Source organism: Oncorhynchus mykiss, chromosome 17 (assembly GCF_013265735.2).
Source record: "Oncorhynchus mykiss isolate Arlee chromosome 17, USDA_OmykA_1.1, whole genome shotgun sequence".
Taxonomy (NCBI): Eukaryota; Metazoa; Chordata; class Actinopteri; order Salmoniformes; family Salmonidae; genus Oncorhynchus; species Oncorhynchus mykiss.
The window spans coordinates 21,452,060-21,471,401 of record NC_048581.1 but is presented as its reverse complement, the minus strand read 5'-3'; the positions used below and the strand labels follow the sequence as shown (position 1 = coordinate 21,471,401).

The following is a 19,342-nucleotide window of genomic DNA, read 5'->3' as shown; positions in this document are numbered from 1 at the left end:
CTTTGCTAAACAGTAAATTAAAGGTAGAAACCATAGTTGCTACATCCATTTTTTAACTTATGAATGATATATACCCATTAATTATTGAATGTAATGTATAAATGCCTCATGAGCAAGTTTAAGCTTGTTATACTCCAATGTTAATAAACAAAATGTTAACCGTGTTTTGAGGTTATGTATTGTTAACATAATTGTTTATATCATGGATTGGTCAGTCCTGGCATCCATAGCTATGAATTTGAAAGGTTACAGTTCTCCTGGCCCATCCCTCAGCTTTTTACCAAAACCCAGGCGAGGTGTCTGCTTTGTTGTTTCAACTAAGGATTCCAACATTAAGAATGGACAGGAAACATAAGTCACAATGGAAGCAGGACTTTTATTAACTTTGTAGTAGATGGCACAGCAAGGTAGATCCCCCAAACATCCACCTTGACTCACAGCAAAAGGACTGTGTGTGTGTGTGTGTGTCTGTTCATGGGTTTCTTCTGAATACCAATTAAGTAACAGTATGTAAAATTCTTGTGTACGTTGTCAACTATATTGAATTCTACATGTCCATATTAGTGTGAAGAGTTAAGTGGTACTCAAGTATGTTTATCTTTCAAAGGATGTGGTTGTTCATCACTGTTTGTGTATAAATCATAGCTGACACACTATATGCGCTCCCCCATATGAAACCGATCTTTGGATCCATGTTGGAACCCAGAAAATGACAACAGCATCAACATTGTCAATCATAATGATGATAGAAAAAAACAGAACAGCATTTCTAAAATAAAATAATGTTTAAATGGGTAGAACTTCCATCTCCCTCTACTAACCCCGTCCCAATATCCAATTATTACATGAAATAAAGTGTTGCTCCCAGTCCAACCTCCTTCCTTTCGTTCAAAGGTCTTTCCCATTCATCCCAATCGAAAGCTCCACCAACTATCTCTGCATGCTCCCATCCTGATTTCCTTGTCTCAATTTCTCCTCTCCGCCCAATTTATGTCGCACTTCAACATGAATGAACACACATACTCACTCACCACCCTCCTGGACCCTTCCAGCCAGTCCCAATTCACTCCCTCCCACCTGGCCATAAACCTTTGATGATTGCGGATGTGAAAGGTCTGGATAGGTATAAGCAGTGTAGCTTCCACCATATTGCTTCCATCTTATAGATCTGCAAACATCTAAGGGTTATGGCTCAGGTGAAGGGGTAAGGAGCCCATTAGAATGGGCTGTTGCGCCATTTTTCTAAACCCCCCTGCTCTAACATGACCTCGGATGTCCCCCTCTGTATCATATCTCCCCCGACTCCCTCTCCCCATCTGAGCTGGAACGTCTATCCCTCTCTAGTGACAGAGATCTCTCTCTTTCTCTCCCCCTGGCCATCATCTCTGGAGAGGTGGATCTCTCCCGGTCTTCCCTCGTCATGGGCTCAGGCCTGTCGTCTTGCTCCCGGGAGCGGGGTGGTCCCTCTCCTCCACTCTCCCTCCATCTCTCCTGGGAAGGGGAGCGCCCTGAGGGTGAACGCCCAGATGGAGAGCGCTGAGATGGTGAGCGGGGTTCTCTGTCTCGGGTGTGTGAGGATCTGTCCCTGGAAGACCTGGGTAGAAGGAAACAGATCAGGAATTGGTAAAAGATCAAGCACCCGATGATAGAAACACAATTAAACCCAGACAAACTGTTTGGAAAGAGCTGGTTCGTATTCAATAGGGCACACAGTATAGCAAAACATTTTACAATGTAAAATCTGGCAAAACCAGGCAACCTGGTAAAATTAAGGTCAAATAAAAAGGTAGTTGTACCTCCCTGTTTTAATCTAGTTGCTGCCTGATTATTGTGACATAAGGGCTATGTGGGTCGTGTTCATTAGGGCACAAGGTACGTAGAAAAACGGAAAGAAAACATCCAAGTTTTTTGTTGTTCAGGCAACCTGGTAAAATAAAAAAGGTAGTAGTACCTCCTGATTTCATTCAGTTCTAGTTCTAGTTGGTGCTTGATTTTAGTGACATAAGGGCTATCTGCCATTTTCTAAGTATCACATCAAGGTTCCTGTCTGTCTGTCCGGGCCTCACCTCTTCCTCTTGCTCCTGTGAGAGTGTGAGCGCGAGCGATGCCCATCTTTGTGTCTATGCTTACGCTCCCTTTCCCTGTCCCGCTCTCCTCCTCCCTCCTCCCTGGGACGAGAGGAGCGGTGTCGTCTCGAGCGATGGGAGGATGAGCTGCCTCCCTCCCTGTATCGTTCACTGCTTCTTGATCTTGTCCTGTGAAAAAATACATCAAAGTGGATTGTTAAAATACAAGAGAACGAGCATTTGGAAGCATTTGTTTGATGTCTGAACAAGTCAGATTTCGCTCACCTCCGGCGATCTCTCTCCCCCCTCTCTCTTTCTCTCTCCCTCTCCCGTACACGTTCAGTTTCGCGCTCCCTCTCCTTTTCCCTCTCCTTTTCCCTCTCCCGTTCTCGCTCCAGCTCCCACTCCTTTGCTCTCTCTTCCTCCTTTTCACGCTCCTCCCTTCTTCTCAGACGCAATCCTTCTTGCTTATCCATAACGGCTTTCTGTAGCAGAAAAAAAAAACATGTAACTAAGTACACAAATCCATCGCAACAACTGTGCTCAGACAGCTCAGGTTTTACACTTCCTGAAAAGCAAGGTAAACGTCATAACTAGTGATATCCTACTCGGTTCCGACTACTGATATGGTGTGTCTCACCCGTAGCCTGTCCAGCTTCTCCCGGATCTCAATGAATCCCAGATGCAGTTTGCCTCCGAAGTGGTCAGCCAGGCGGCGGTCATTGTCATGGAGACCTAGGTAGGCGGAGCACACCTCGCACACCCGGAGCTTCTGCTGCTGGAAGCTGGACGCCGGCATCGAGTTCCTGTATACGTCCTGGGAGAAAGCAACAGTAAACCAGACTGACGTTAGAACTAGGACACTGCAAAGTTCTTAGTGCGTATGTTGCGGTGTTGAAGACTAACGTTAATTAGGACATAGTACACAAATGCCTGACCCACTTTCAAATGACTGATATTGACTGACTTTTGGGATTATTTTGAGTGCACATGTGAAATTCCTCTTATACCTGGCTGTTAAACATCTAAGAGGCCTTGCTGAAACATGTTTGTATATACATACAAATACACATATATAAAAAGGTTTTAACAAGTTCATCTTTATTTAATCACAGTACAATTCCTAGCTCCTATGATTGGTTGTGACCACAACCATCCTTGACCCCCTGCCAACTGACCTCTGCCTCCTTCTTCATTGCGCGAGTCTTCTCCACCTTCTCCAGGACCTCCTGTGCCTCTTCCACATTGCCCTCGCCCCCCAGCTGCTCTGCCCGAGCCAGCAGCTTACCGATCTCCTCGTTCAGCTCGTGGACCCGCTCAGCCTGTTGATACCAGAGAGAAAGGGTTAGAATTATGACACGGTGACAACCAGAGCAACAAGAATCTCATTTTAATTACAGTTTCTTATACACGGTTGAAATGTTATTTTCTGAAATTCATCAGATACATTCATCTAGAAAAACCAGGAGAACAACACATACCATGGAATTGGATTCCAACTATAGTGTCAATTCACCTAATGAGCATGTGGGAAACTATCTAAGTAAGACAAACAACAAGGGTCGGTCACCTTGGCGGCAACCTCAGCGCTGATCTCATCCTGCGTCTCAGCCAGCCTCGTTTTTGCTAACTCAGTCCTGCGGTCACAGTCAGCGATGAACGACTGAAGGTGCTCAGCAGCCTGCGGTGACAGGGGATGATGAGGAGAGTTTAAAGTCGCCAGATTAGAGAAAAAGCATCAATAGATATTACATGGAGACAAAACAGAAGAAAAGAAAAAGAGGGAGAGAAAGAGACAATCCATTGATCAACAGATCACATGGAGTTTGCATGCAGAGGAAACGTGTGTGTGTGTGTATGTGTGGTAAACATGTATACTAGGTACGTGAAAGTCCAACGTGACTCACGTCAAGCTCAAAGAAGTACTCCTGTTGCTTGGATGCGATCTCGAAGTCAGCCCTGAGGGCCAGGTCGTGGACCTTCACACACTCTCCCAGGTCCATTCTCTATACGACGACAAGAAACATCCTAAATCATTCACTCAAAGCTGTACCCAAGTCCTGTACTCAGGAGTGCAATTGACATTGTGTTCTATAAAACACATGTGGGGTCACGAGAGAACTCCAAAATACAATAAATACATCGTGATTGGTTCATAGAACCGGGGTTACGTCAGTAAACTCCGTAGCCGCTAGATGTGATTGTAATAAACAGCGGTTACTGTTTTCTTCCTACAAAATGTGGATCTATCTTTAGAACCGTTTAAGCTACAAAATATTATGATCCCATCACTGAAAGATAAGACTCCCAGAAACACGTACGCTTCTTCTGTTTCCCTCTACAATGGCAGGACACAATAGAACATAGTGGACCAGACCAGGCACTAAATCAATGAAGATGTTATTTTCTACACAGAAGAGCATCAAATATTATTGCCTGATGATCTTCTGAACGTCCCAAACCTTTCTTCAGATGGAAATACTGATTTGTAATAGACTGTCTAAGCCCCAAAGATTTACAAATGGATATATCCAAATATGGTCACGGGACAAAAAAGTTTGGGATCCCCTGGACTAAGTAAGATGTCATGTACTCACAGTGCCGGAGAGAATGTCGTGAGGACAGGAGTCCAGCAAATGACTCTTGCAGACCCGCTCATCTGTAAATTTGATTCTCTGGCGCATGGTGTCCCCTACACAAAAATAAAACAAACAAGGGGAGAGAGTTAGTGAGCTGAGCAATGTCATGTCAATCGCAAGAAGCAATAGCTGTGTCCATACCAGACACCACCTTCCTATTATCCAAAATTGTGATTACGCTGGGTGCGGATGCCCATGAGGATCATTCATTCCTGAAACCAAAACTAGATTAGCTTGCTAAAGTTAAACTAGCTATCTGTCCAACGTTAGCTGTAGCCAGTCAGTATCATCTCGTGGGCCAACAATATCCCAGCTAGCAAACATCAACAATGTGACAAGGTCTGAAACGGAATGTTCCTTGTGTTTACTTTACTGTGAACACAAGTAGTTAGCCGTCGTTAGCATTCAGCCATTTGTCCCCCAGGCTAAGGTAGCTTAGCTAGCTAACGTCAGATAGCATGATAACAACTAGTTAAAAACATTTCCTCCGAAACATCGAGCGACACTGAAACAATGTAGCTTGTCGTTTACTCACCATCTCTACTTGTGCCCATCAACTGGTCCAACATCGCTCGCATTTGCGCTTGAGCCGACATGTTTCTTGTTTATGTCACTGATACTACACGCCGATGGTGTCTGCTGCATGCAGCCTCGACCACAGGCCTCTGACGGCTCGTGGACGTCGAACAACTTTTCTCAGAGAACCTCAAGTTCTCGTGACGAATAGTTTGAAACAAACTAGCTCGCTAAAACCTTTTCTTGAGACCTTCCACCACCTTAACGTTTATAATTATCAAGTTTGTAATACCAATTTACCATGTAAATATTAGGTAGCTAAGCCTATTCCGAAATGTTTCCCGTCCCCGTTCGTCTCTCAACTCGAAGTATGGCGAGGGGACAGTATGCCGAGTGGCGGGCAGTGTAATTTCAAATTCAGATTATTGAGGTAAACCCGAAGGTTTTTAGGTAGTTGTGAGACCAGCCACAGTCCCTTGTTAGACCGTAAATATCATAGACATATTCTAACGTATTTATTAATTCGGTGTCCTTTATTTTTCTACTTCCTCCTCTTTCCGAGCGCGCTCTGCCTCGAAGGAAATGCTGGTTGGTTGAACGGCACAAAATGCTGTAGTTCTCGCGCGCTGGTTGGCTGAATGGCACATAACGTCATTTTGATCGCTCTGTCGTCAGATATCGTACGCATTTTTATATTTTTTTAAGAAAAAAGCGCCATAATAAATGTTAGTCAATGCTAGCGCAAGTAACGCAAGTATAACTGAGTACAAGTACAAGCCAAATAAAATGTATTTATATAGCCCTTCGTACATCAGCTGATATCTCAAAGTGCTGTACAGAAACCCAGCCTAAAACCCCAAACAGCAAGCAATGCAGGTGTAGAAGCACGGTGGCGTGTGTGCTTGAAATTGTAGCATAGATGGCATATGAATGCACATCGGCCTAAACTGGACAATGTGTGAGAAGCACATAATACAAGTCTGGAATTATCTATTCTATATATGACTGTTCATACATTGTGATGTACATGTATTTATTAATATATTGTTGTTTAATCTTTGCTGTCGTCATAAAATACATTTGGCCAACACCAAGGATAGACATACGCCCTGAACCCACCCATAACATTGCTGTCCCGCCTACCCCAAACTGGAAAAATGGCGACAGCTGTCTTGTGGCTCTCACGGAACCTCGTATCGAGGAATACGGGGGTAGTAAGCCGTAACATCGTCTTGAAACCGTCTAACACAGCGAGACTGAACCAATGTCGAAATGTGGTATCAACAGCAAATGGCGGTGTTCAACCGAAGCCGGATAAAGTGAGTTTCCATGCATGGTCAAGTCGGTTAGTAAGCAGGCTGGGTAACCCTACACATAATGTGGGAGGTTCCTGAATCTTGGAGCAGATTGACAGCAGTCTTTGCCAATCACATTTTAAGGAATTTGGAGAGACAGCTGCGGGAGCCAATGAACTTGTGTATATTTGATACGGAAGTAATTTGTCATTATTTTAGCCACTTTTCGTCTAAAAATTATACTATTAAGCTATATACATGTTTTATGTAATAAAGTATTGGCTTACACAGAATATACCAGTGTAACATTAACACAACTATAAATACCATGGGGTATTGGAGTGTCCATTTTTAGGTCAACGACCATATCAGTTGATTTAGCCTGTTTGTGGGATATAAAACATTTCAGATCCATAATTTATTGTTATATGAGTATGGGGGGGGCTCGACCCCAGGCGAAGGGTCCCCCACAACACCCTAGGTCCCAGCGGCCACGGCCGGACAGCATTGCGGCGCCTAGGGGAGGGATCTCCTCTGGGCCCCGAAGGACGGGACAATGATTGATTCAAGAGAGCAGGAGGAGGCGACTCACCCCGCTCCTGTACAATGGACCGAAGACAGCTTTTTAACAAAGATACTTTTTAACATGTTTCTCATGTCTTAAAAATGTTTTACCTTTGTTAAATCATTTGTACACATCTTAAATGGCTTTACAGATTTTATGTTTTTACAATGAAAAGTACTTTTATTCATGGTTGTTCCTATTGGTTTTAACAACATGTACTTTTTAACTATTTCAAATGTAACATTCAATTGCTGTGTTTCATGCTTTTATGCCATTTTTATGTGTAAAAATGATGTACAAAATATATATGAGCTGTTTTAAAGGAATTGTGATAATAAAACTTTTCTAAAATAAAAAGTATGAGTATGGCACCCTGAGAATCTGCATTTATTATGTGAATCAAGGAAATTGTTGAGGATTTATGCAGTCTGAAAAATCCCATGTTATCTTATCTGAGGCTTTGAACCATACACGGTATTTTGCTTGATGTGGTCATGTTTCTGTTATGATATTAGCGGTTTTAGTTAATGTAACCTTTTCAGATTGTAGATATTCTGAATTTCTTTCTTTCGCCCCTATCACCCAGATATCCTTCGGCCTTATCCGCATGACCGCTGTCGTGATTCCCTTCCTGTACGTGGGAACTCTGATCAGCAAGAACTTTGCGGCTCTACTTGAGGAGCATGACATCTTCGTCCCCGAGGATGATGACGATGACGACTGAACCTAGGTCAGTGATGAGAAGAGAGGTATTGATACAGCTATTGATGTATAAAAGGCTAATAACATTACTAGTCCCAGGGTGACACATAGGCTACCCTAAACTAAAACATCTCTTTAATATACTATTGTCCCTAACAGTAGTTTAGAGTGCATGCGTGCAACATCTTATTTACATAATGGTATGTACCTAATCCAAACAGTCATGTTGGAACATGTTGACATGGTACCAATGATTATCTAAAAGAGAATGAAGAGAAATAATACAACTGTGAGAATTAATGACCATTGACATTGCTTGCATTTTCATTCCTTCCCAGGGTGCTTTGCAATAATGATGGCATGCCACTATGAGGAAGGAGAGAGAGATGCCCCCTACAGGAGAAGATTGCCCTCATCATGATCCACCTCCCCATCGCCTTTTTTCTCTCTCTCCTCCCTTTTAGTCCCACTTTCACCTCCTTGCCACGGATTACTACATATTATTTGATATCATTGTGAGGTCACTGCACAGTCAGACTTCACTTTTGCATGTGTCTTATTATTTACTCAAAGAGTCTACGTGTGTAAAAAATAAAAAATAACAACACATTTGTTGGGGTATGTTCTTTGGTGTTATTTTGTGGTTGTCCCTGTCATTCTATAAAACATGCATTCTTTGGTCTTAACTCCAACCACAGCCTAGCCTGGAATCCCGATTGATGTGCTCTATTTCAGCATGGTTTCACTTTGCTAAATGTTGAAACAGCATATCAGTTTGGAGAATTCCAGGCTAACCACAGCCAGCCATAACGAAAAACAAACTATTGTATGGCTTCTTGGCTCTTCACAGCAGGTATCCAACTATCCATCCACCAACTCTATCTCTTCCTGCAGTGTTGCGTTCGCCAGTCTTGGGTGTCTCTTCCCCCTTCCTGCAGCGCTGCGTTGGCCAGTCTCAGGTATCTCGACTCCCCTCTTGCAGCGCTGCGTTAGCCAGTCTCAGGTGCTCCCTGAGGTCCCTGATCTCCAGCTCACTGCGACCCTTCAGTCCAATCAGCTCTACGTACACCTCCTTGTAGCGGTCACACAAACTCTGCTTCTCCTAGAGGGGGGTCATAGACCAGCACAGAGGAGACCAGTAGTGACATTTCTTATCCACATTGTTTGTGTGTGTGTATGTAAACACGTATGGTGGTTGAATGGTTGGTCTGGAGTGGAACAGTAGAAATGCCATATGCAATTACCTTAGTGTTTGTGTTTATGGTGTGCTATCAGGATTTTGTAAGGGTTGATCATGTGGATACAGAATATACCAGTAGTACCTTAGTTAGAGACTGCACTTCATTCCTTAGACAGCCAATCTCCTTTTGTAGGTACTCGGCCTCAATCTCTTTTGCTCGTAGCAGCATCTGGAGGGCAACACAGATACATCACTTTAGTATTTTTGGTCATTTAGCATTTAGTGATGCAATACTCATCAATATGTCGATTATTCCATATTCTTCACCAGTATTGTGACAATGAATGAATAGTGCACCGATGTCACTGATGACCAGTACTAGTTGTTCTACATGGTTATTTTTAGGACCCCAGCAGCACGTCATTGAGGCAAGTTTTCAGGATTTTGAATGAATCTGGTCCAGCCAATAGATGGCAGCATCTGGAGGACAACATTACAGCATGACCAATCACCAATGGCTGGCACAAATCTACACACCAATCAATAGAGCAACTCCGATGTAAGCCTTGCTTCCAATCCGACCTAGTTTCAAATACTAATTCAGGAATTTCCATTACTTTTCAATACACTTCAAAACAAGTATTCAGATCATCTTTATTTGAAAAAACAAGCAGTTGAATATTGAAATGTGTTTGGAAATACTCAAATACACTCCAATGCATAATGCATTTAACCCAGGTATTTGAAATATGTATTTGAAAATACTTTCAAATACAAATAACCATTCAAATACTCAAAAAGAAGTACCTGTTTTAGGCTGAGAATTTGAAAATAGTCATACACAGAAGAAGGCATTTAAATAACAAATGATCAAATACAGCATGTACTTGAATCCGGTTCTGCTTCCAATACAACTAATCAGAATGTCAAACTTTATTCTTACTTCCAATTCCGAGGGACTGCGCTCACAGTTGCCAGGGGAGGAGTTTCCTGACCTCTGACCTGTGATGAAGTGGCGCATGCGGCTGATCTCCTCAGTCAGACGAGCCTGCAGTTCCTGAGACAAACATGAATAAGAAATAAAAATACTTACTACTATTGCACTGTGACAGTATGGTACATTGCTTAAATTGATAATTAGAACATTCATTAGATAATTCATTTATTGTTAGTTAGTCTCATGACAGACTGCTCGCTCTCACTCTCTCTCTGCTCTCTTTCTTTCTCACTCTGCTCTCTCTCCCCCACTCTCTCCTTCTTCTTTCTCTCTCTGCTCTTTCTTTCTCCCTCTCTCCTCTCTCTCTCTGCTCTCTTTCTCTCTGCTCTCTCTCTCCCTCGCTCTCTCCTTCTGCTCTCTGACCTGGTTCTCTCTGCGGAGCTGTTCCATCTCTCTGTCCTTCCAGCTCAGCTCTGTTTCTCTGTCTCCTCCTCTCTGCTCGGCCCGGTTCAACTCCAGGCACTTCTGGGAATATCTCTCTGACAGAACGTCTAACTCACTGTGGAGGGCATCAGCCTGGGGCCTGTAGAGAACCAAGAACACATGTTTAACACACATGCATGTGGGCATGCCCGCACAGATGCATGAATGCACAACCACACTGAATCACAAGCACAGGGTGGATAGTTATCCCATTAGAGAAAACTTTCTCTTCCACATTCTTTTGGTGCCTTTCACTTTGATGTCTGGCTAAAGAGAATGGGTCTCACGTCTGTGCTCTGTACGTAGTATCCATATGGCCACCCCCTTCAGTCATCCTTCTGGCTTTCTCCACCTCCCTCTCAAGCTCCTCCCTGTGAGCCTCCTTCAGGGCCTCAACTGCTATAGAGCACAGAAGTGGCATAACATGACAAGGAAAAGAGAAAACATTGAAGTGAAGAGGGGAAGGACAGGACACAGGAGGGTAGGAAACCTGTTCCACAACAAAAGGTGCTTTGTGACATCATCCCTATAAAAAAGTGTAATTATTCACATAACACTCTTCATGATATTACACAGTACTCCCAACAGGTCTCTCCTTCCCACCTTGTGCCGTGGCCTGGCTCTCCTCCTGCAGTAGGCTCTCTCTCTGTCTCTGCAGTTCTCGGACCTCCCTGGCGTGGCTTTCCTGGAGCTCCATCAGGTCCCTGCGGTGGGCCGCCTCCATGGCCTCCAAACGCTGGCCGCAGGGGGCCCAGGGGCCACACAGACTGTCCACCTCCATCCCCATCTCCACACGCTCCTTACGCAGACACTCCACCTGCTGCCTGAGTGATAGCGCCTGAGAGAAAAGGAGAGGAGGTGGGTCAAGAGGGGGATAGAGAGGGGAGGAAGATAGGGGAGAGATAGAAAGAGGGAGCGGGAAGAGGGTTGAGAGAGAAAATAGTGGGAAAGAGGGGAGAAGGAAGTGGAAGTGTGAGACAGAGAGAGAGAGACAGAGACAGAGAGAGAGAGAAGGACATGTGAGAAGGGTGAGGAAAGATTCCCTAAATTATTCATTATGTATATTGAAAACATCCTCTCTGTTTCTATAATACCTTTACAAGACAGTTCTAAACCTTATGATTATTAAATGTTAAACACTCAAATGAACAAATAACTGTTTTACATCTACCTCCCTCTGTAGTGCCGTTGCACTGGTCGTCTGAATCGTCTGATTAGGAATTGTCTGATTGGTCTGATTAGTCTGTGCACCAATCAGAGACAGCGCGCTCATCTCCCTGAATGTTAGACTCTCGAACTCCACCCACTTATTGTTGACGTCCACGTCCATGGTGTGAGTGACAGGTACAGGTACGCTGGCTTTCTTCAGATCCAGAGAGTCCCATCTGCTGCCCATCTCTCTGAAGGGGATCCCCCCCTCAAACCATCTGTTCCTCTCCTCCAATCGCTTGGCTTGCTCTCTGTCCCAGCCCTCTCCTGCCTCTCTCTGACTGTCTGATGACATGTTGGGGGAGGTGTCATCTAGATCCGGGGCCAAAGAGTCCATTTGACAAAGGTTGGAGGTGGAGTTAGTGGTTTGAGGGTCGGAGTCTTCACAGGTGAGCACAGAGGGAGGCTGGCGACCGTCTGTGATATCACTGTCTGACCGTCTGTGATATAATAATGGGGACCATAGGAAAAGTGTTTCAGATATAGTTACATGGTCACATTTTTTACTCTTATTATTATTACATTTGTACTGTTAGTATATTATTACATTTGTCTAATTGTCCTCTTTCTGCTTCCAATTCCATTCATTATGTCGTAAAGTAATTATGTGCATTTCTGCTGTGATCTTAGGCCACACCAGTCTAAGTGCAGGACTTTGTCTGCGTCTGAAATGGTACCCTATTCTATTCCCTGTGATGTGCATTAATTTGTTTGGACCAGGACTAATAGGAGCTTTGATCCAAAGTAGTGCAGTAAATAGGAAATAGGGTGCCATTTCAGACACAGTGCCACTTCAGACACACTTCCATTTCAGAAACAATGTCCTGCACTTAGACTGGTGTGGCCTAAGATCATAACAGAAATGCACATAATTACTTTACGACATAATGAATGGAATGCAATTTCAGACACAGCATCATTTCAGACACACTGCCATTTCAGACACACTGCCATTTCAGACACAGTCAATAGAAAGACTCACAGTGTGATGTCTGAAGAGTGTCTGGGTTGGATAGTCCGTCTCAGCACATTAACCCACTTCCTCCTGATCCTGCAGGTCGAGGCTGACAGAGTGAACACTGCCTTCTTTGTCTGGTTGAGATCAAGAGATATATAACAGAGAAAAGCCACGTCTGAGGGGTTACAAACAGGAAGGAACTAAAGCATATTGACACCTAGACTGCATCCGAAATGACACCCTACACGATATATAATGCACTACTATATGGGCCCTGGTCAAAAGTAGTGCATTATTAATGGATGGACTAGAATACCATTTCAGATGCAGCCGAATACTGTAGTAACAGTAGTAGTAGTAGTATCAGTAGTAGTAGTAGTATTAGCAGTAGTAGTAGTAGTAGTAGTATTAGCAGTAGTAGTAGTAGCAGGAGTAGTAGCAGTAGCAGTAGCAGTAGCAGTAGCAGCAGTAGTAGTAGAAGTAGTAGTAGTAGCAGTAGCAATAGTAGTAGTAGTTTTAGCAGTAGTAGTAGTAGTAGTAGTAGTAGTAGTAGTAGCAGTAGAGGCAGTAGTAGTAGTAGTAGTATTAGTGGTAGTAGTAGTAGTAGTATTAGTGGTAGTAGTAGTAGCAGCCAGCAGTAGTAGTAGTAGTAGTAGTAGTTGCTGCAGTAGTAGTAGTAGTAGTATTAGTGGTAGTAGTAGTAGTAGCCAGTAGTAGTAGTGATAGTAGCAGCAGTAGCAGCAGTAGGAGTAGTGCTAGTGGTAGTAGTAGTAGTAGTAGTAGTAGCAGTAGTAGTAGTAGTAGAAGTAGCAGGAGTAGTAGCAGCAGTAGCAGTAGTAGTGGTGGTAGTAGCAGTAGGAGCAGTAGTAGCCAGTAGTAGTAGTAGTAGTAGAAGTAGTAGTAGCAGCAGCAGTAGTAGCCAGTAGTAGTAGTAGTAGTAGTAGCAGTAGCAGCAGTAGTAGTAGTATTAGTAGTAGCAGCAGAAGTAGTAGTAGTAGTAGTTGCTGCAGTAGTAGTAGTAGTAGTATTAGTGGTAGTAGTAGTAGTAGCCAGTAGTAGTAGTGATAGTAGCAGCAGTAGCAGCAGTAGGAGTAGTGCTAGTGGTAGTAGTAGTAGTAGTAGTAGTAGCAGTAGTAGTAGTAGTAGAAGCAGTAGCAGTAGCAGCAGTAATAGTAGTTTCTAGCATAGTAGTATTACATGTAGCAGCAGTAGTAGTTGTAGTAGTATTAGTGATAGTAGTAGTAGTAGTAGTAGTAGTATTACACGTAGCAGTAGCAGCAGTAGTAGTTGTAGTAGTATTAGTGATAGTAGCAGTAGTAGTAGTAGTAGAAGTAGCAGGAGTAGTAGCAGCAGTAGCAGTAGTAGTGGTGGTAGTAGCAGTAGGAGCAGTAGTAGCCAGTAGTAGTAGTAGTAGTAGAAGTAGTAGTAGCAGCAGCAGTAGTAGCCAGTAGTAGTAGTAGTAGTAGTAGCAGTAGCAGCAGTAGTAGTAGTATTAGTAGTAGCAGCAGCAGCAGTAACAGTAGTAGTAGTGGTAGTAGCTAGTAGTAGTAGCAGTAGCATCAGTAGTAGTAGTAGTAGTAGTAGTAGTAGTTAATAGTTGTAGCGGCAGTAGCAGTAGTAGTAGTCGAAGTAGTAGTAGTAGCAGTAGCAGCAGTAGTAGTAGTAGTAGTAGTAGCAGTAGCAGCAGTAGTAGTAGTTTTAGCAGTAGTTGTAGTGGTAGTAGTAGTAGTGGTAGCTAGTAGTAGTAGCAGCAGTAGCAGCAGAGGTAGTACTATTAGTGGTAATAGTAGTAGTAGTAGTGGTAGTAGTAGCCAGGAGTAATAGCAGTAGTAGTAGTAGTAGTAGTAGCAGCAGTAGTAATAGTAGTAGTAGTAGTGATAGTAGTAGTAGTAGCCAGCAGTAGTAGTAGTAGTAGTACTTGTTATGGTAGTAGTAGTAGTAGGAGTAGTATTAGTGGTAGTAGTAGTAGTAGCCAGTAGTAGTAGCCAGTAGTAGTAGTGGTAGTAGTGGTAGTGGTAGTAGTAGCAGTAGCAGCAGTAGGAGTAGTGTTAGTGGTAGTAGTAGTAGTAGTAGTAGTAGCAGTAGTAGTAGCACTAGCAGTAGCAGGAGTAGTAGCAGTAGTAGTAGTAGTAGTAGTGGTGGTAGTAGCAGTTGTAGCCAGTAGTAGTAGTAGTAGCAGCAGTAGTAGTAGTAGTGGTGGTAGTAGCAGCAGCAGCAGCAGTAGTAGCCAGTAGTAGTAGTAGTAGTAGAAGTAGTAGTAGCAGCAGCAATAGTAGCCAGTAGTAGTAGTAGTAGTAGTAGCAGTAGCAGTAGTAGTATTAGTAGTAGTAGCAGAAGTAGTAGTAGTAGTATTAGCAGTAGTGGTAGTAGTAGTAGCAGGAGTAGTAGCAGAAGCAGTAGTAGTAGCAGTAGCAGCAGCAGTAGTAGTAGTAGTAGTAGCAGTAGCAGCCAGTATTAGTAGAAATAGTAGTAGTAGTAGTAGCAGTAGCAGCAGCAGTAGTAGTAGTAGTAGTAGCGTTAGCAGCAGTAGTAGTAGTAGTAGTGGTAGTAGCTAGTAGTAGTAGCAGTAGCAGCAGTTGTAGTAGTATTAGTGGTAATAGTAGTAGTAGTAGTGGTAGTAGTAGCCAGGAGTAGTAGTAGTAGCAGTAGCAGCAGTAGTAGTAGTAGTAGTAGTATTAGTGGTAGTAGTAGTAGTAGCCATAAGTAGTAGTAGTAGCAGTAGTAGTAGTAATAAAAGTATTACATGTAGCAGTAGCAGTAGTAGTTGTAGTAGTAGTAGTAGTAGTAGTAGTAGCCAGTAGTAGTAGTAGTAGTAGCCAGTAGTAGTAGTAGTAGTAGTAGCAACAGTAGTAGTAGTAGTAGTAGTAGTAGTAGCCAGTAGTAGTTGTAGTAGTAGTAGTAGTAGTAGTAGTATTACATGTAGCAGTAGCAGCAATAGTAGTTGTAGTAGTATTAGTGATAGTAGTAGTAGTAGTAGTAGTAGTAGTAGTAGTAGTAGTAGTAGTAGCAGCAGCAGCAGTAGTAGTAGTAGTAGTAGCAGTAGCAGGAGTAGTAGCAGTAGCAGCAGTAGTAGTAGTAGTAGTATTAGTTGTAGCAGTAGCAGCATTAGTAGTAGTAGTAGTAGTAGTAGTAGTAGGAGTAGCAGCAGTAGTAGTTGTAGTAGTATTAGTGATAGTAGTAGTAGTAGTAGTAGTAGTAGTAGCAGCAGCAGCAGTAGTAGTAGTAGTAGTAGCAGTAGCAGGAGTAGTAGCAGCAGCAGTTGAAGTATTATTAGTAGTATTAGTAGGTGTAGTTGTAGTAGTAGTAGTAGTAGTAGTATTAGTGGTAGTAGTAGTAGTAGCCAGTAGTAGTAGTAGAAGTAGTAGCATTAGTAGTAGTAGTAGTAGTAGTGGTAGTAGTAGTAGTAGTAGTAGTAGTGTTAGTGGTAGTAGTAGCCATTAGTAGTAGTAGTAGTAGTAGTAGTAGTAGTAGTAGTAGTAGTAGTTGTAGTAGTAGCAGCAGTAGTGGTAGTAGTAGTCATAGTAGTAGCAGTAGCAGTAGTAGCCAGTAGTAGTAGTAGCCAGTAGTAGTAGTAGTAGTAGTAGTAGTAGTAGTAGTAGTACTAGTAGTGGTATTACATGTGGCAGTAGCAGCATTAGTAGTTGTAGTAGTAGTAGTAGTAGTAGTAGTAGCCAGTAGTAGTAGTAGTAGAAGCAGTAGCAGTAGCAGCAGTAATAGTAGTTTCTAGCATAGTAGTATTACATGTAGCAGCAGTAGTAGTTGTAGTAGTATTAGTGATAGTAGTAGTAGTAGTAGTAGTATTACACGTAGCAGTAGCAGCAGTAGTAGTTGTAGTAGTATTAGTGATAGTAGTAGTAGTAGTAGTAGTAGTAGTAGTAGTAGTAGTAGCAGCAGCAGTAGTAGTAGTAGTAGTAGTAGTAGCAGTAGCAGTAGTAGTTGTAGTAGTAGCAGTGATAGTAGTAGTAGTAGTAGTAGTATTAGTAATAGTAGTAGTAGTAGCAGCAGCCATAGTAGTAGTAGCAGTAGCAGTAGCAGGAGTAGTAGCAGTAGTAGTAGTAGTAGTGCAGATTTAAGATCTTCATTTGATCAACTCTTTTGTTGCTGAGAATTTTCCTGCACAAGAGGAAACGTAAACTTGTAGTCTAGTCAAGGTTTCAAAAGGCTTCTAAAGTTTGTAATATCCACTTTAAAATGCCAGGCTTGTTTCAACCTCTACAATTTTTTTAAAATTAATTATAATCCACACAATAATTCACATTTCCTTTTGCTGCAGGACTATCGTCCTGCTGTAGAAAACTGGCTCAAATTAGGGTACGGCATCTGTAGTAGTAGCAGCAGTAGAAATAGTAGTAGTAGCAGCAGCAGTAGTAGTAGTAGTAGCAGTAGTAGCAGAAATAGTAGTAGTAGTATTAGTAGTATTAGTGTTAGTATTGGTAGTAGATGTTCAATGAGATAAAAACCAGGAAGAACACACATGTATCTGGAATCCATAGTTCTTCTCCACGTCAAAGTCTTGGACGTTCATACAGGTCGTCAGGTCTATCTCTCCATCCAGGTCATCTGACTACAACAGACATGGAGGAACTGGCGTGATACAGACTACAGAAATACTTCTATGGGTATATAATTGGGGAACTGATATTGCAGATATAGGAAATGGCGTCACCTCCTCAGCCTCAGAGTCCATGTAGAAACTCAGTGCAGCGTCCCTCATCACAAACCAGTGTCTCCTCCACTGTTAGAAACAGAAGCCGAACAGACTCAGTCAAACCAGTCACACTTCAAAATATTCAAAACACTGCTATTGTTTTGAATGATGCTTCCCTCTATTTGTTCCAGTTTGTTCTAACACATGGTCACGTGTGTCATTTGCAGTGTTACCTCCCCATATTCATCCAGTTTTGACATCCAGCCCTTTAGGTCAGACTGTGTTTGAGTACTTTCATGTAGAACTCTCTGCCGTGGTTTAGAAGATCTGAGGCCCTTTCTAGTTTGATTGTCTGACCTCTGTAACAAATGGATTATATGAATAATGGTGATAGGATGGTACTTACAGTATGAGTGACTTGATGGCAGACCTGTTTTTAAAGTACTCGAAGGTATCAAGCGTATCACCTGTGGCTGAAGATCAGTTGTGGACTGGGTTCGGGACAGTCGTCCATCCTCTGAGTCGCAATATTTCTCCTTCTCTTTCTCCCTCCTGTCTCTCCCCCTCTCTCTGCCTCTCCCTCTCTCATCAGACTCAACCCTCGTACTGCAGCTATCAGATTCCTCTACATACCTACGATAGAAGAAAAGTTAGAGAAATAGAGACCAAGAGAGAAACAATGAGAGAAAGTCCTGACCCAATAAACTGTACATCCAGTAGGCCCTTACAATACGCTGTACATCCAGTAGGCCCTTACAATACGCTGTACATCCAGTAGGCCCTTACAATACGCTGTACATCCAGTAGGCTCTTACAATACGCTGTACATCCAGTAGGCCCTTACAATACGCTGTACATCCAGTAGGCCTTTACAATACGCTGTACATCCAGTAGGCCCTTACAATATGCTGTACATCCAGTAGGCCCTTACAATATGCTGTACCTGCAGTAGGTCTTTACAATATGCTGTACATGCAGTAGGCCCTTACAATATGCTGTACATGCAGTAGGCCCTTACAATATGCTGTACCTGCAGTAGGTCCTTACAATATGCATAGCAATTTATCATGCTTCCTCTGCCCTCCCTCCTCCCTCTCTCTCTATAATGTCCCTCCTGTCGCCTCTGCAGTCTCCCCACTCACCTGGGTGTCCTGTGCCTCTGGTCTCTACGTGGGCTGGGGCTCTGGGTCCTCCTCCTCGGGCCCAGTAGCACCTCCGCCCCCTCTCCCTCTGACCCCAGGTCCAGTCTGGGGATGTCGGCCAGAATGACGTAGTCCTCTATGGTCATCCCCTGGGAGTCCACTGAGGCGGTTCTCTTGGGCTCCTCTCGGGTTAACAGGTACTCCAGGCCCCGCCTTATATTACTCTTGCTCCTGTCACTGATTGGTCTGTCATTCATTTCCACGGTCGCAGCGTAGGGTTTCAACGAATTGGCAAGCAGCTGGGAGTCGATGCCTAGTCGTGGTGGGGAGGAGCTACAAGAGAGGGCAGGGCTTAGAAGGGAGTGGGAGGAGCCACACCAGGAGCCTGGAGGAAGGCTGGGGTTGGTTTTAGGGGGGTGCATCTCTGTCCGTTCCTCTCTAGCGACCCTCTCTGGTCTCCTTATGTAGCTATGTGCTGTGTCAGGTCTGGTGTCGCTATGCTTGATTTCTGTTTGGGATGAATGGCTGTGTGTACCATAGCCACTTATAGGGGGAGAGCATTCCCAACTATCACGACTGCGAGTGGTTGGAGAAGGGTTTTTATCTGTTCTGGGCCGGGGGCTTCGAGACCCTTCGTATGAGTTTGGCTGCAAGGCTTGAGAGTCACGTCGAGAGATGGAGTCAAGATTTTTGTACAGTTTTTCAGAGTCCAAACTGTGACTGTTTGAGTTGTGGGAGGGACGTCTTGACTCCCTTGACTCTCTTGACTCTCTTGTCTCTCTTGATCCTCTTGACTCTCTTGTCTCTCTTGATCCTCTTGGCTCTCTTGACTCTCTTGACTCTCTTGGCTCTCTTGACTCTCTTGGCTCTCTTGATCCTCTTGACTTTCTTGGCTCTCTTGAGTCTCTTGGCTCTATTGACTCTCTTGACGCTCTTGGCTCTCTTGACTCTCTTGACTCTCTTGACTCTCTTGAATCTTGATCACGCCCATTGGCGTAATGC

General features: G+C 43.4%; 2 protein-coding genes and 1 long non-coding RNA gene across 4 annotated transcripts; 1 reads left to right on the top strand and 2 right to left on the bottom strand.

The window, feature by feature from the left end:
- Positions 1-356: 356 nt before the first annotated feature.
- Positions 357-5,831, bottom strand: LOC110493453 (putative RNA-binding protein Luc7-like 2). The gene is made up of 9 exons (XM_021567729.2): positions 5,241-5,831; positions 4,664-4,758; positions 3,974-4,072; positions 3,637-3,747; positions 3,245-3,388; positions 2,707-2,883; positions 2,352-2,551; positions 2,067-2,255; positions 357-1,594 (listed from the first exon to the last, which is right to left on the bottom strand). The coding sequence occupies exons 1-9, from the start codon at positions 5,299-5,301 to the stop codon at positions 1,288-1,290; spliced, it is 1,383 nt and encodes a 460-aa protein (XP_021423404.1). The 5' UTR covers positions 5,302-5,831; the 3' UTR covers positions 357-1,287.
- Positions 5,832-6,303: 472 nt separating this feature from the next.
- Positions 6,304-8,402, top strand: LOC110493454. The gene is made up of 3 exons (XR_002469147.2): positions 6,304-6,540; positions 7,668-7,811; positions 8,122-8,402. It is a non-coding gene; the product is annotated as an uncharacterized LOC110493454 (long non-coding RNA).
- Positions 8,396-17,167, bottom strand: LOC110493452 (TRIO and F-actin-binding protein). 2 transcript variants are annotated; one of them, XM_021567728.2, is made up of 9 exons: positions 17,025-17,167; positions 12,575-12,684; positions 11,555-12,032; positions 10,987-11,221; positions 10,671-10,779; positions 10,324-10,483; positions 9,907-10,020; positions 9,106-9,192; positions 8,396-8,885 (listed from the first exon to the last, which is right to left on the bottom strand). In XM_021567728.2, the coding sequence occupies exons 1-9, from the start codon at positions 17,073-17,075 to the stop codon at positions 8,739-8,741; spliced, it is 1,491 nt and encodes a 496-aa protein (XP_021423403.2). In that variant the 5' UTR covers positions 17,076-17,167; the 3' UTR covers positions 8,396-8,738. The 2 variants fall into 2 exon arrangements, with proteins under 2 accessions (XP_021423403.2, XP_021423402.2); XM_021567727.2 differs by having other exon boundaries at positions 10,671-10,782; positions 17,025-17,160.
- Positions 17,168-19,342: the final 2,175 nt, after the last annotated feature.

Bases quoted from the DNA above. Each gene is read 5' to 3' on its own strand.
- LOC110493452 (XM_021567727.2), bottom strand. From the start codon at position 17,075: ATGAACGTCCAAGACTTTGACGTGGAGAAGAACTATGGATTCCAGATA. The intron at 10,783-10,986 runs GTGGGAAGGAGA...TGTGCTCTATAG, and splicing joins GAGCCAGGCCACGGCACAAG to CAGTTGAGGCCCTGAAGGAG. The intron at 10,021-10,323 runs GTCAGAGAGCAG...TGTTTGTCTCAG, and splicing joins AGCTCCGCAGAGAGAACCAG to GAACTGCAGGCTCGTCTGAC.
- LOC110493453 (XM_021567729.2), bottom strand. From the start codon at position 5,301: ATGTCGGCTCAAGCGCAAATGCGAGCGATGTTGGACCAGTTGATGGGC. The intron at 4,759-5,240 runs GTGAGTAAACGA...ATTTTTGTGTAG, and splicing joins GATGGGCACAAGTAGAGATG to GGGACACCATGCGCCAGAGA. The intron at 4,073-4,663 runs GTGAGTACATGA...GTCGTCGTATAG, and splicing joins ACGACATTCTCTCCGGCACT to AGAATGGACCTGGGAGAGTG.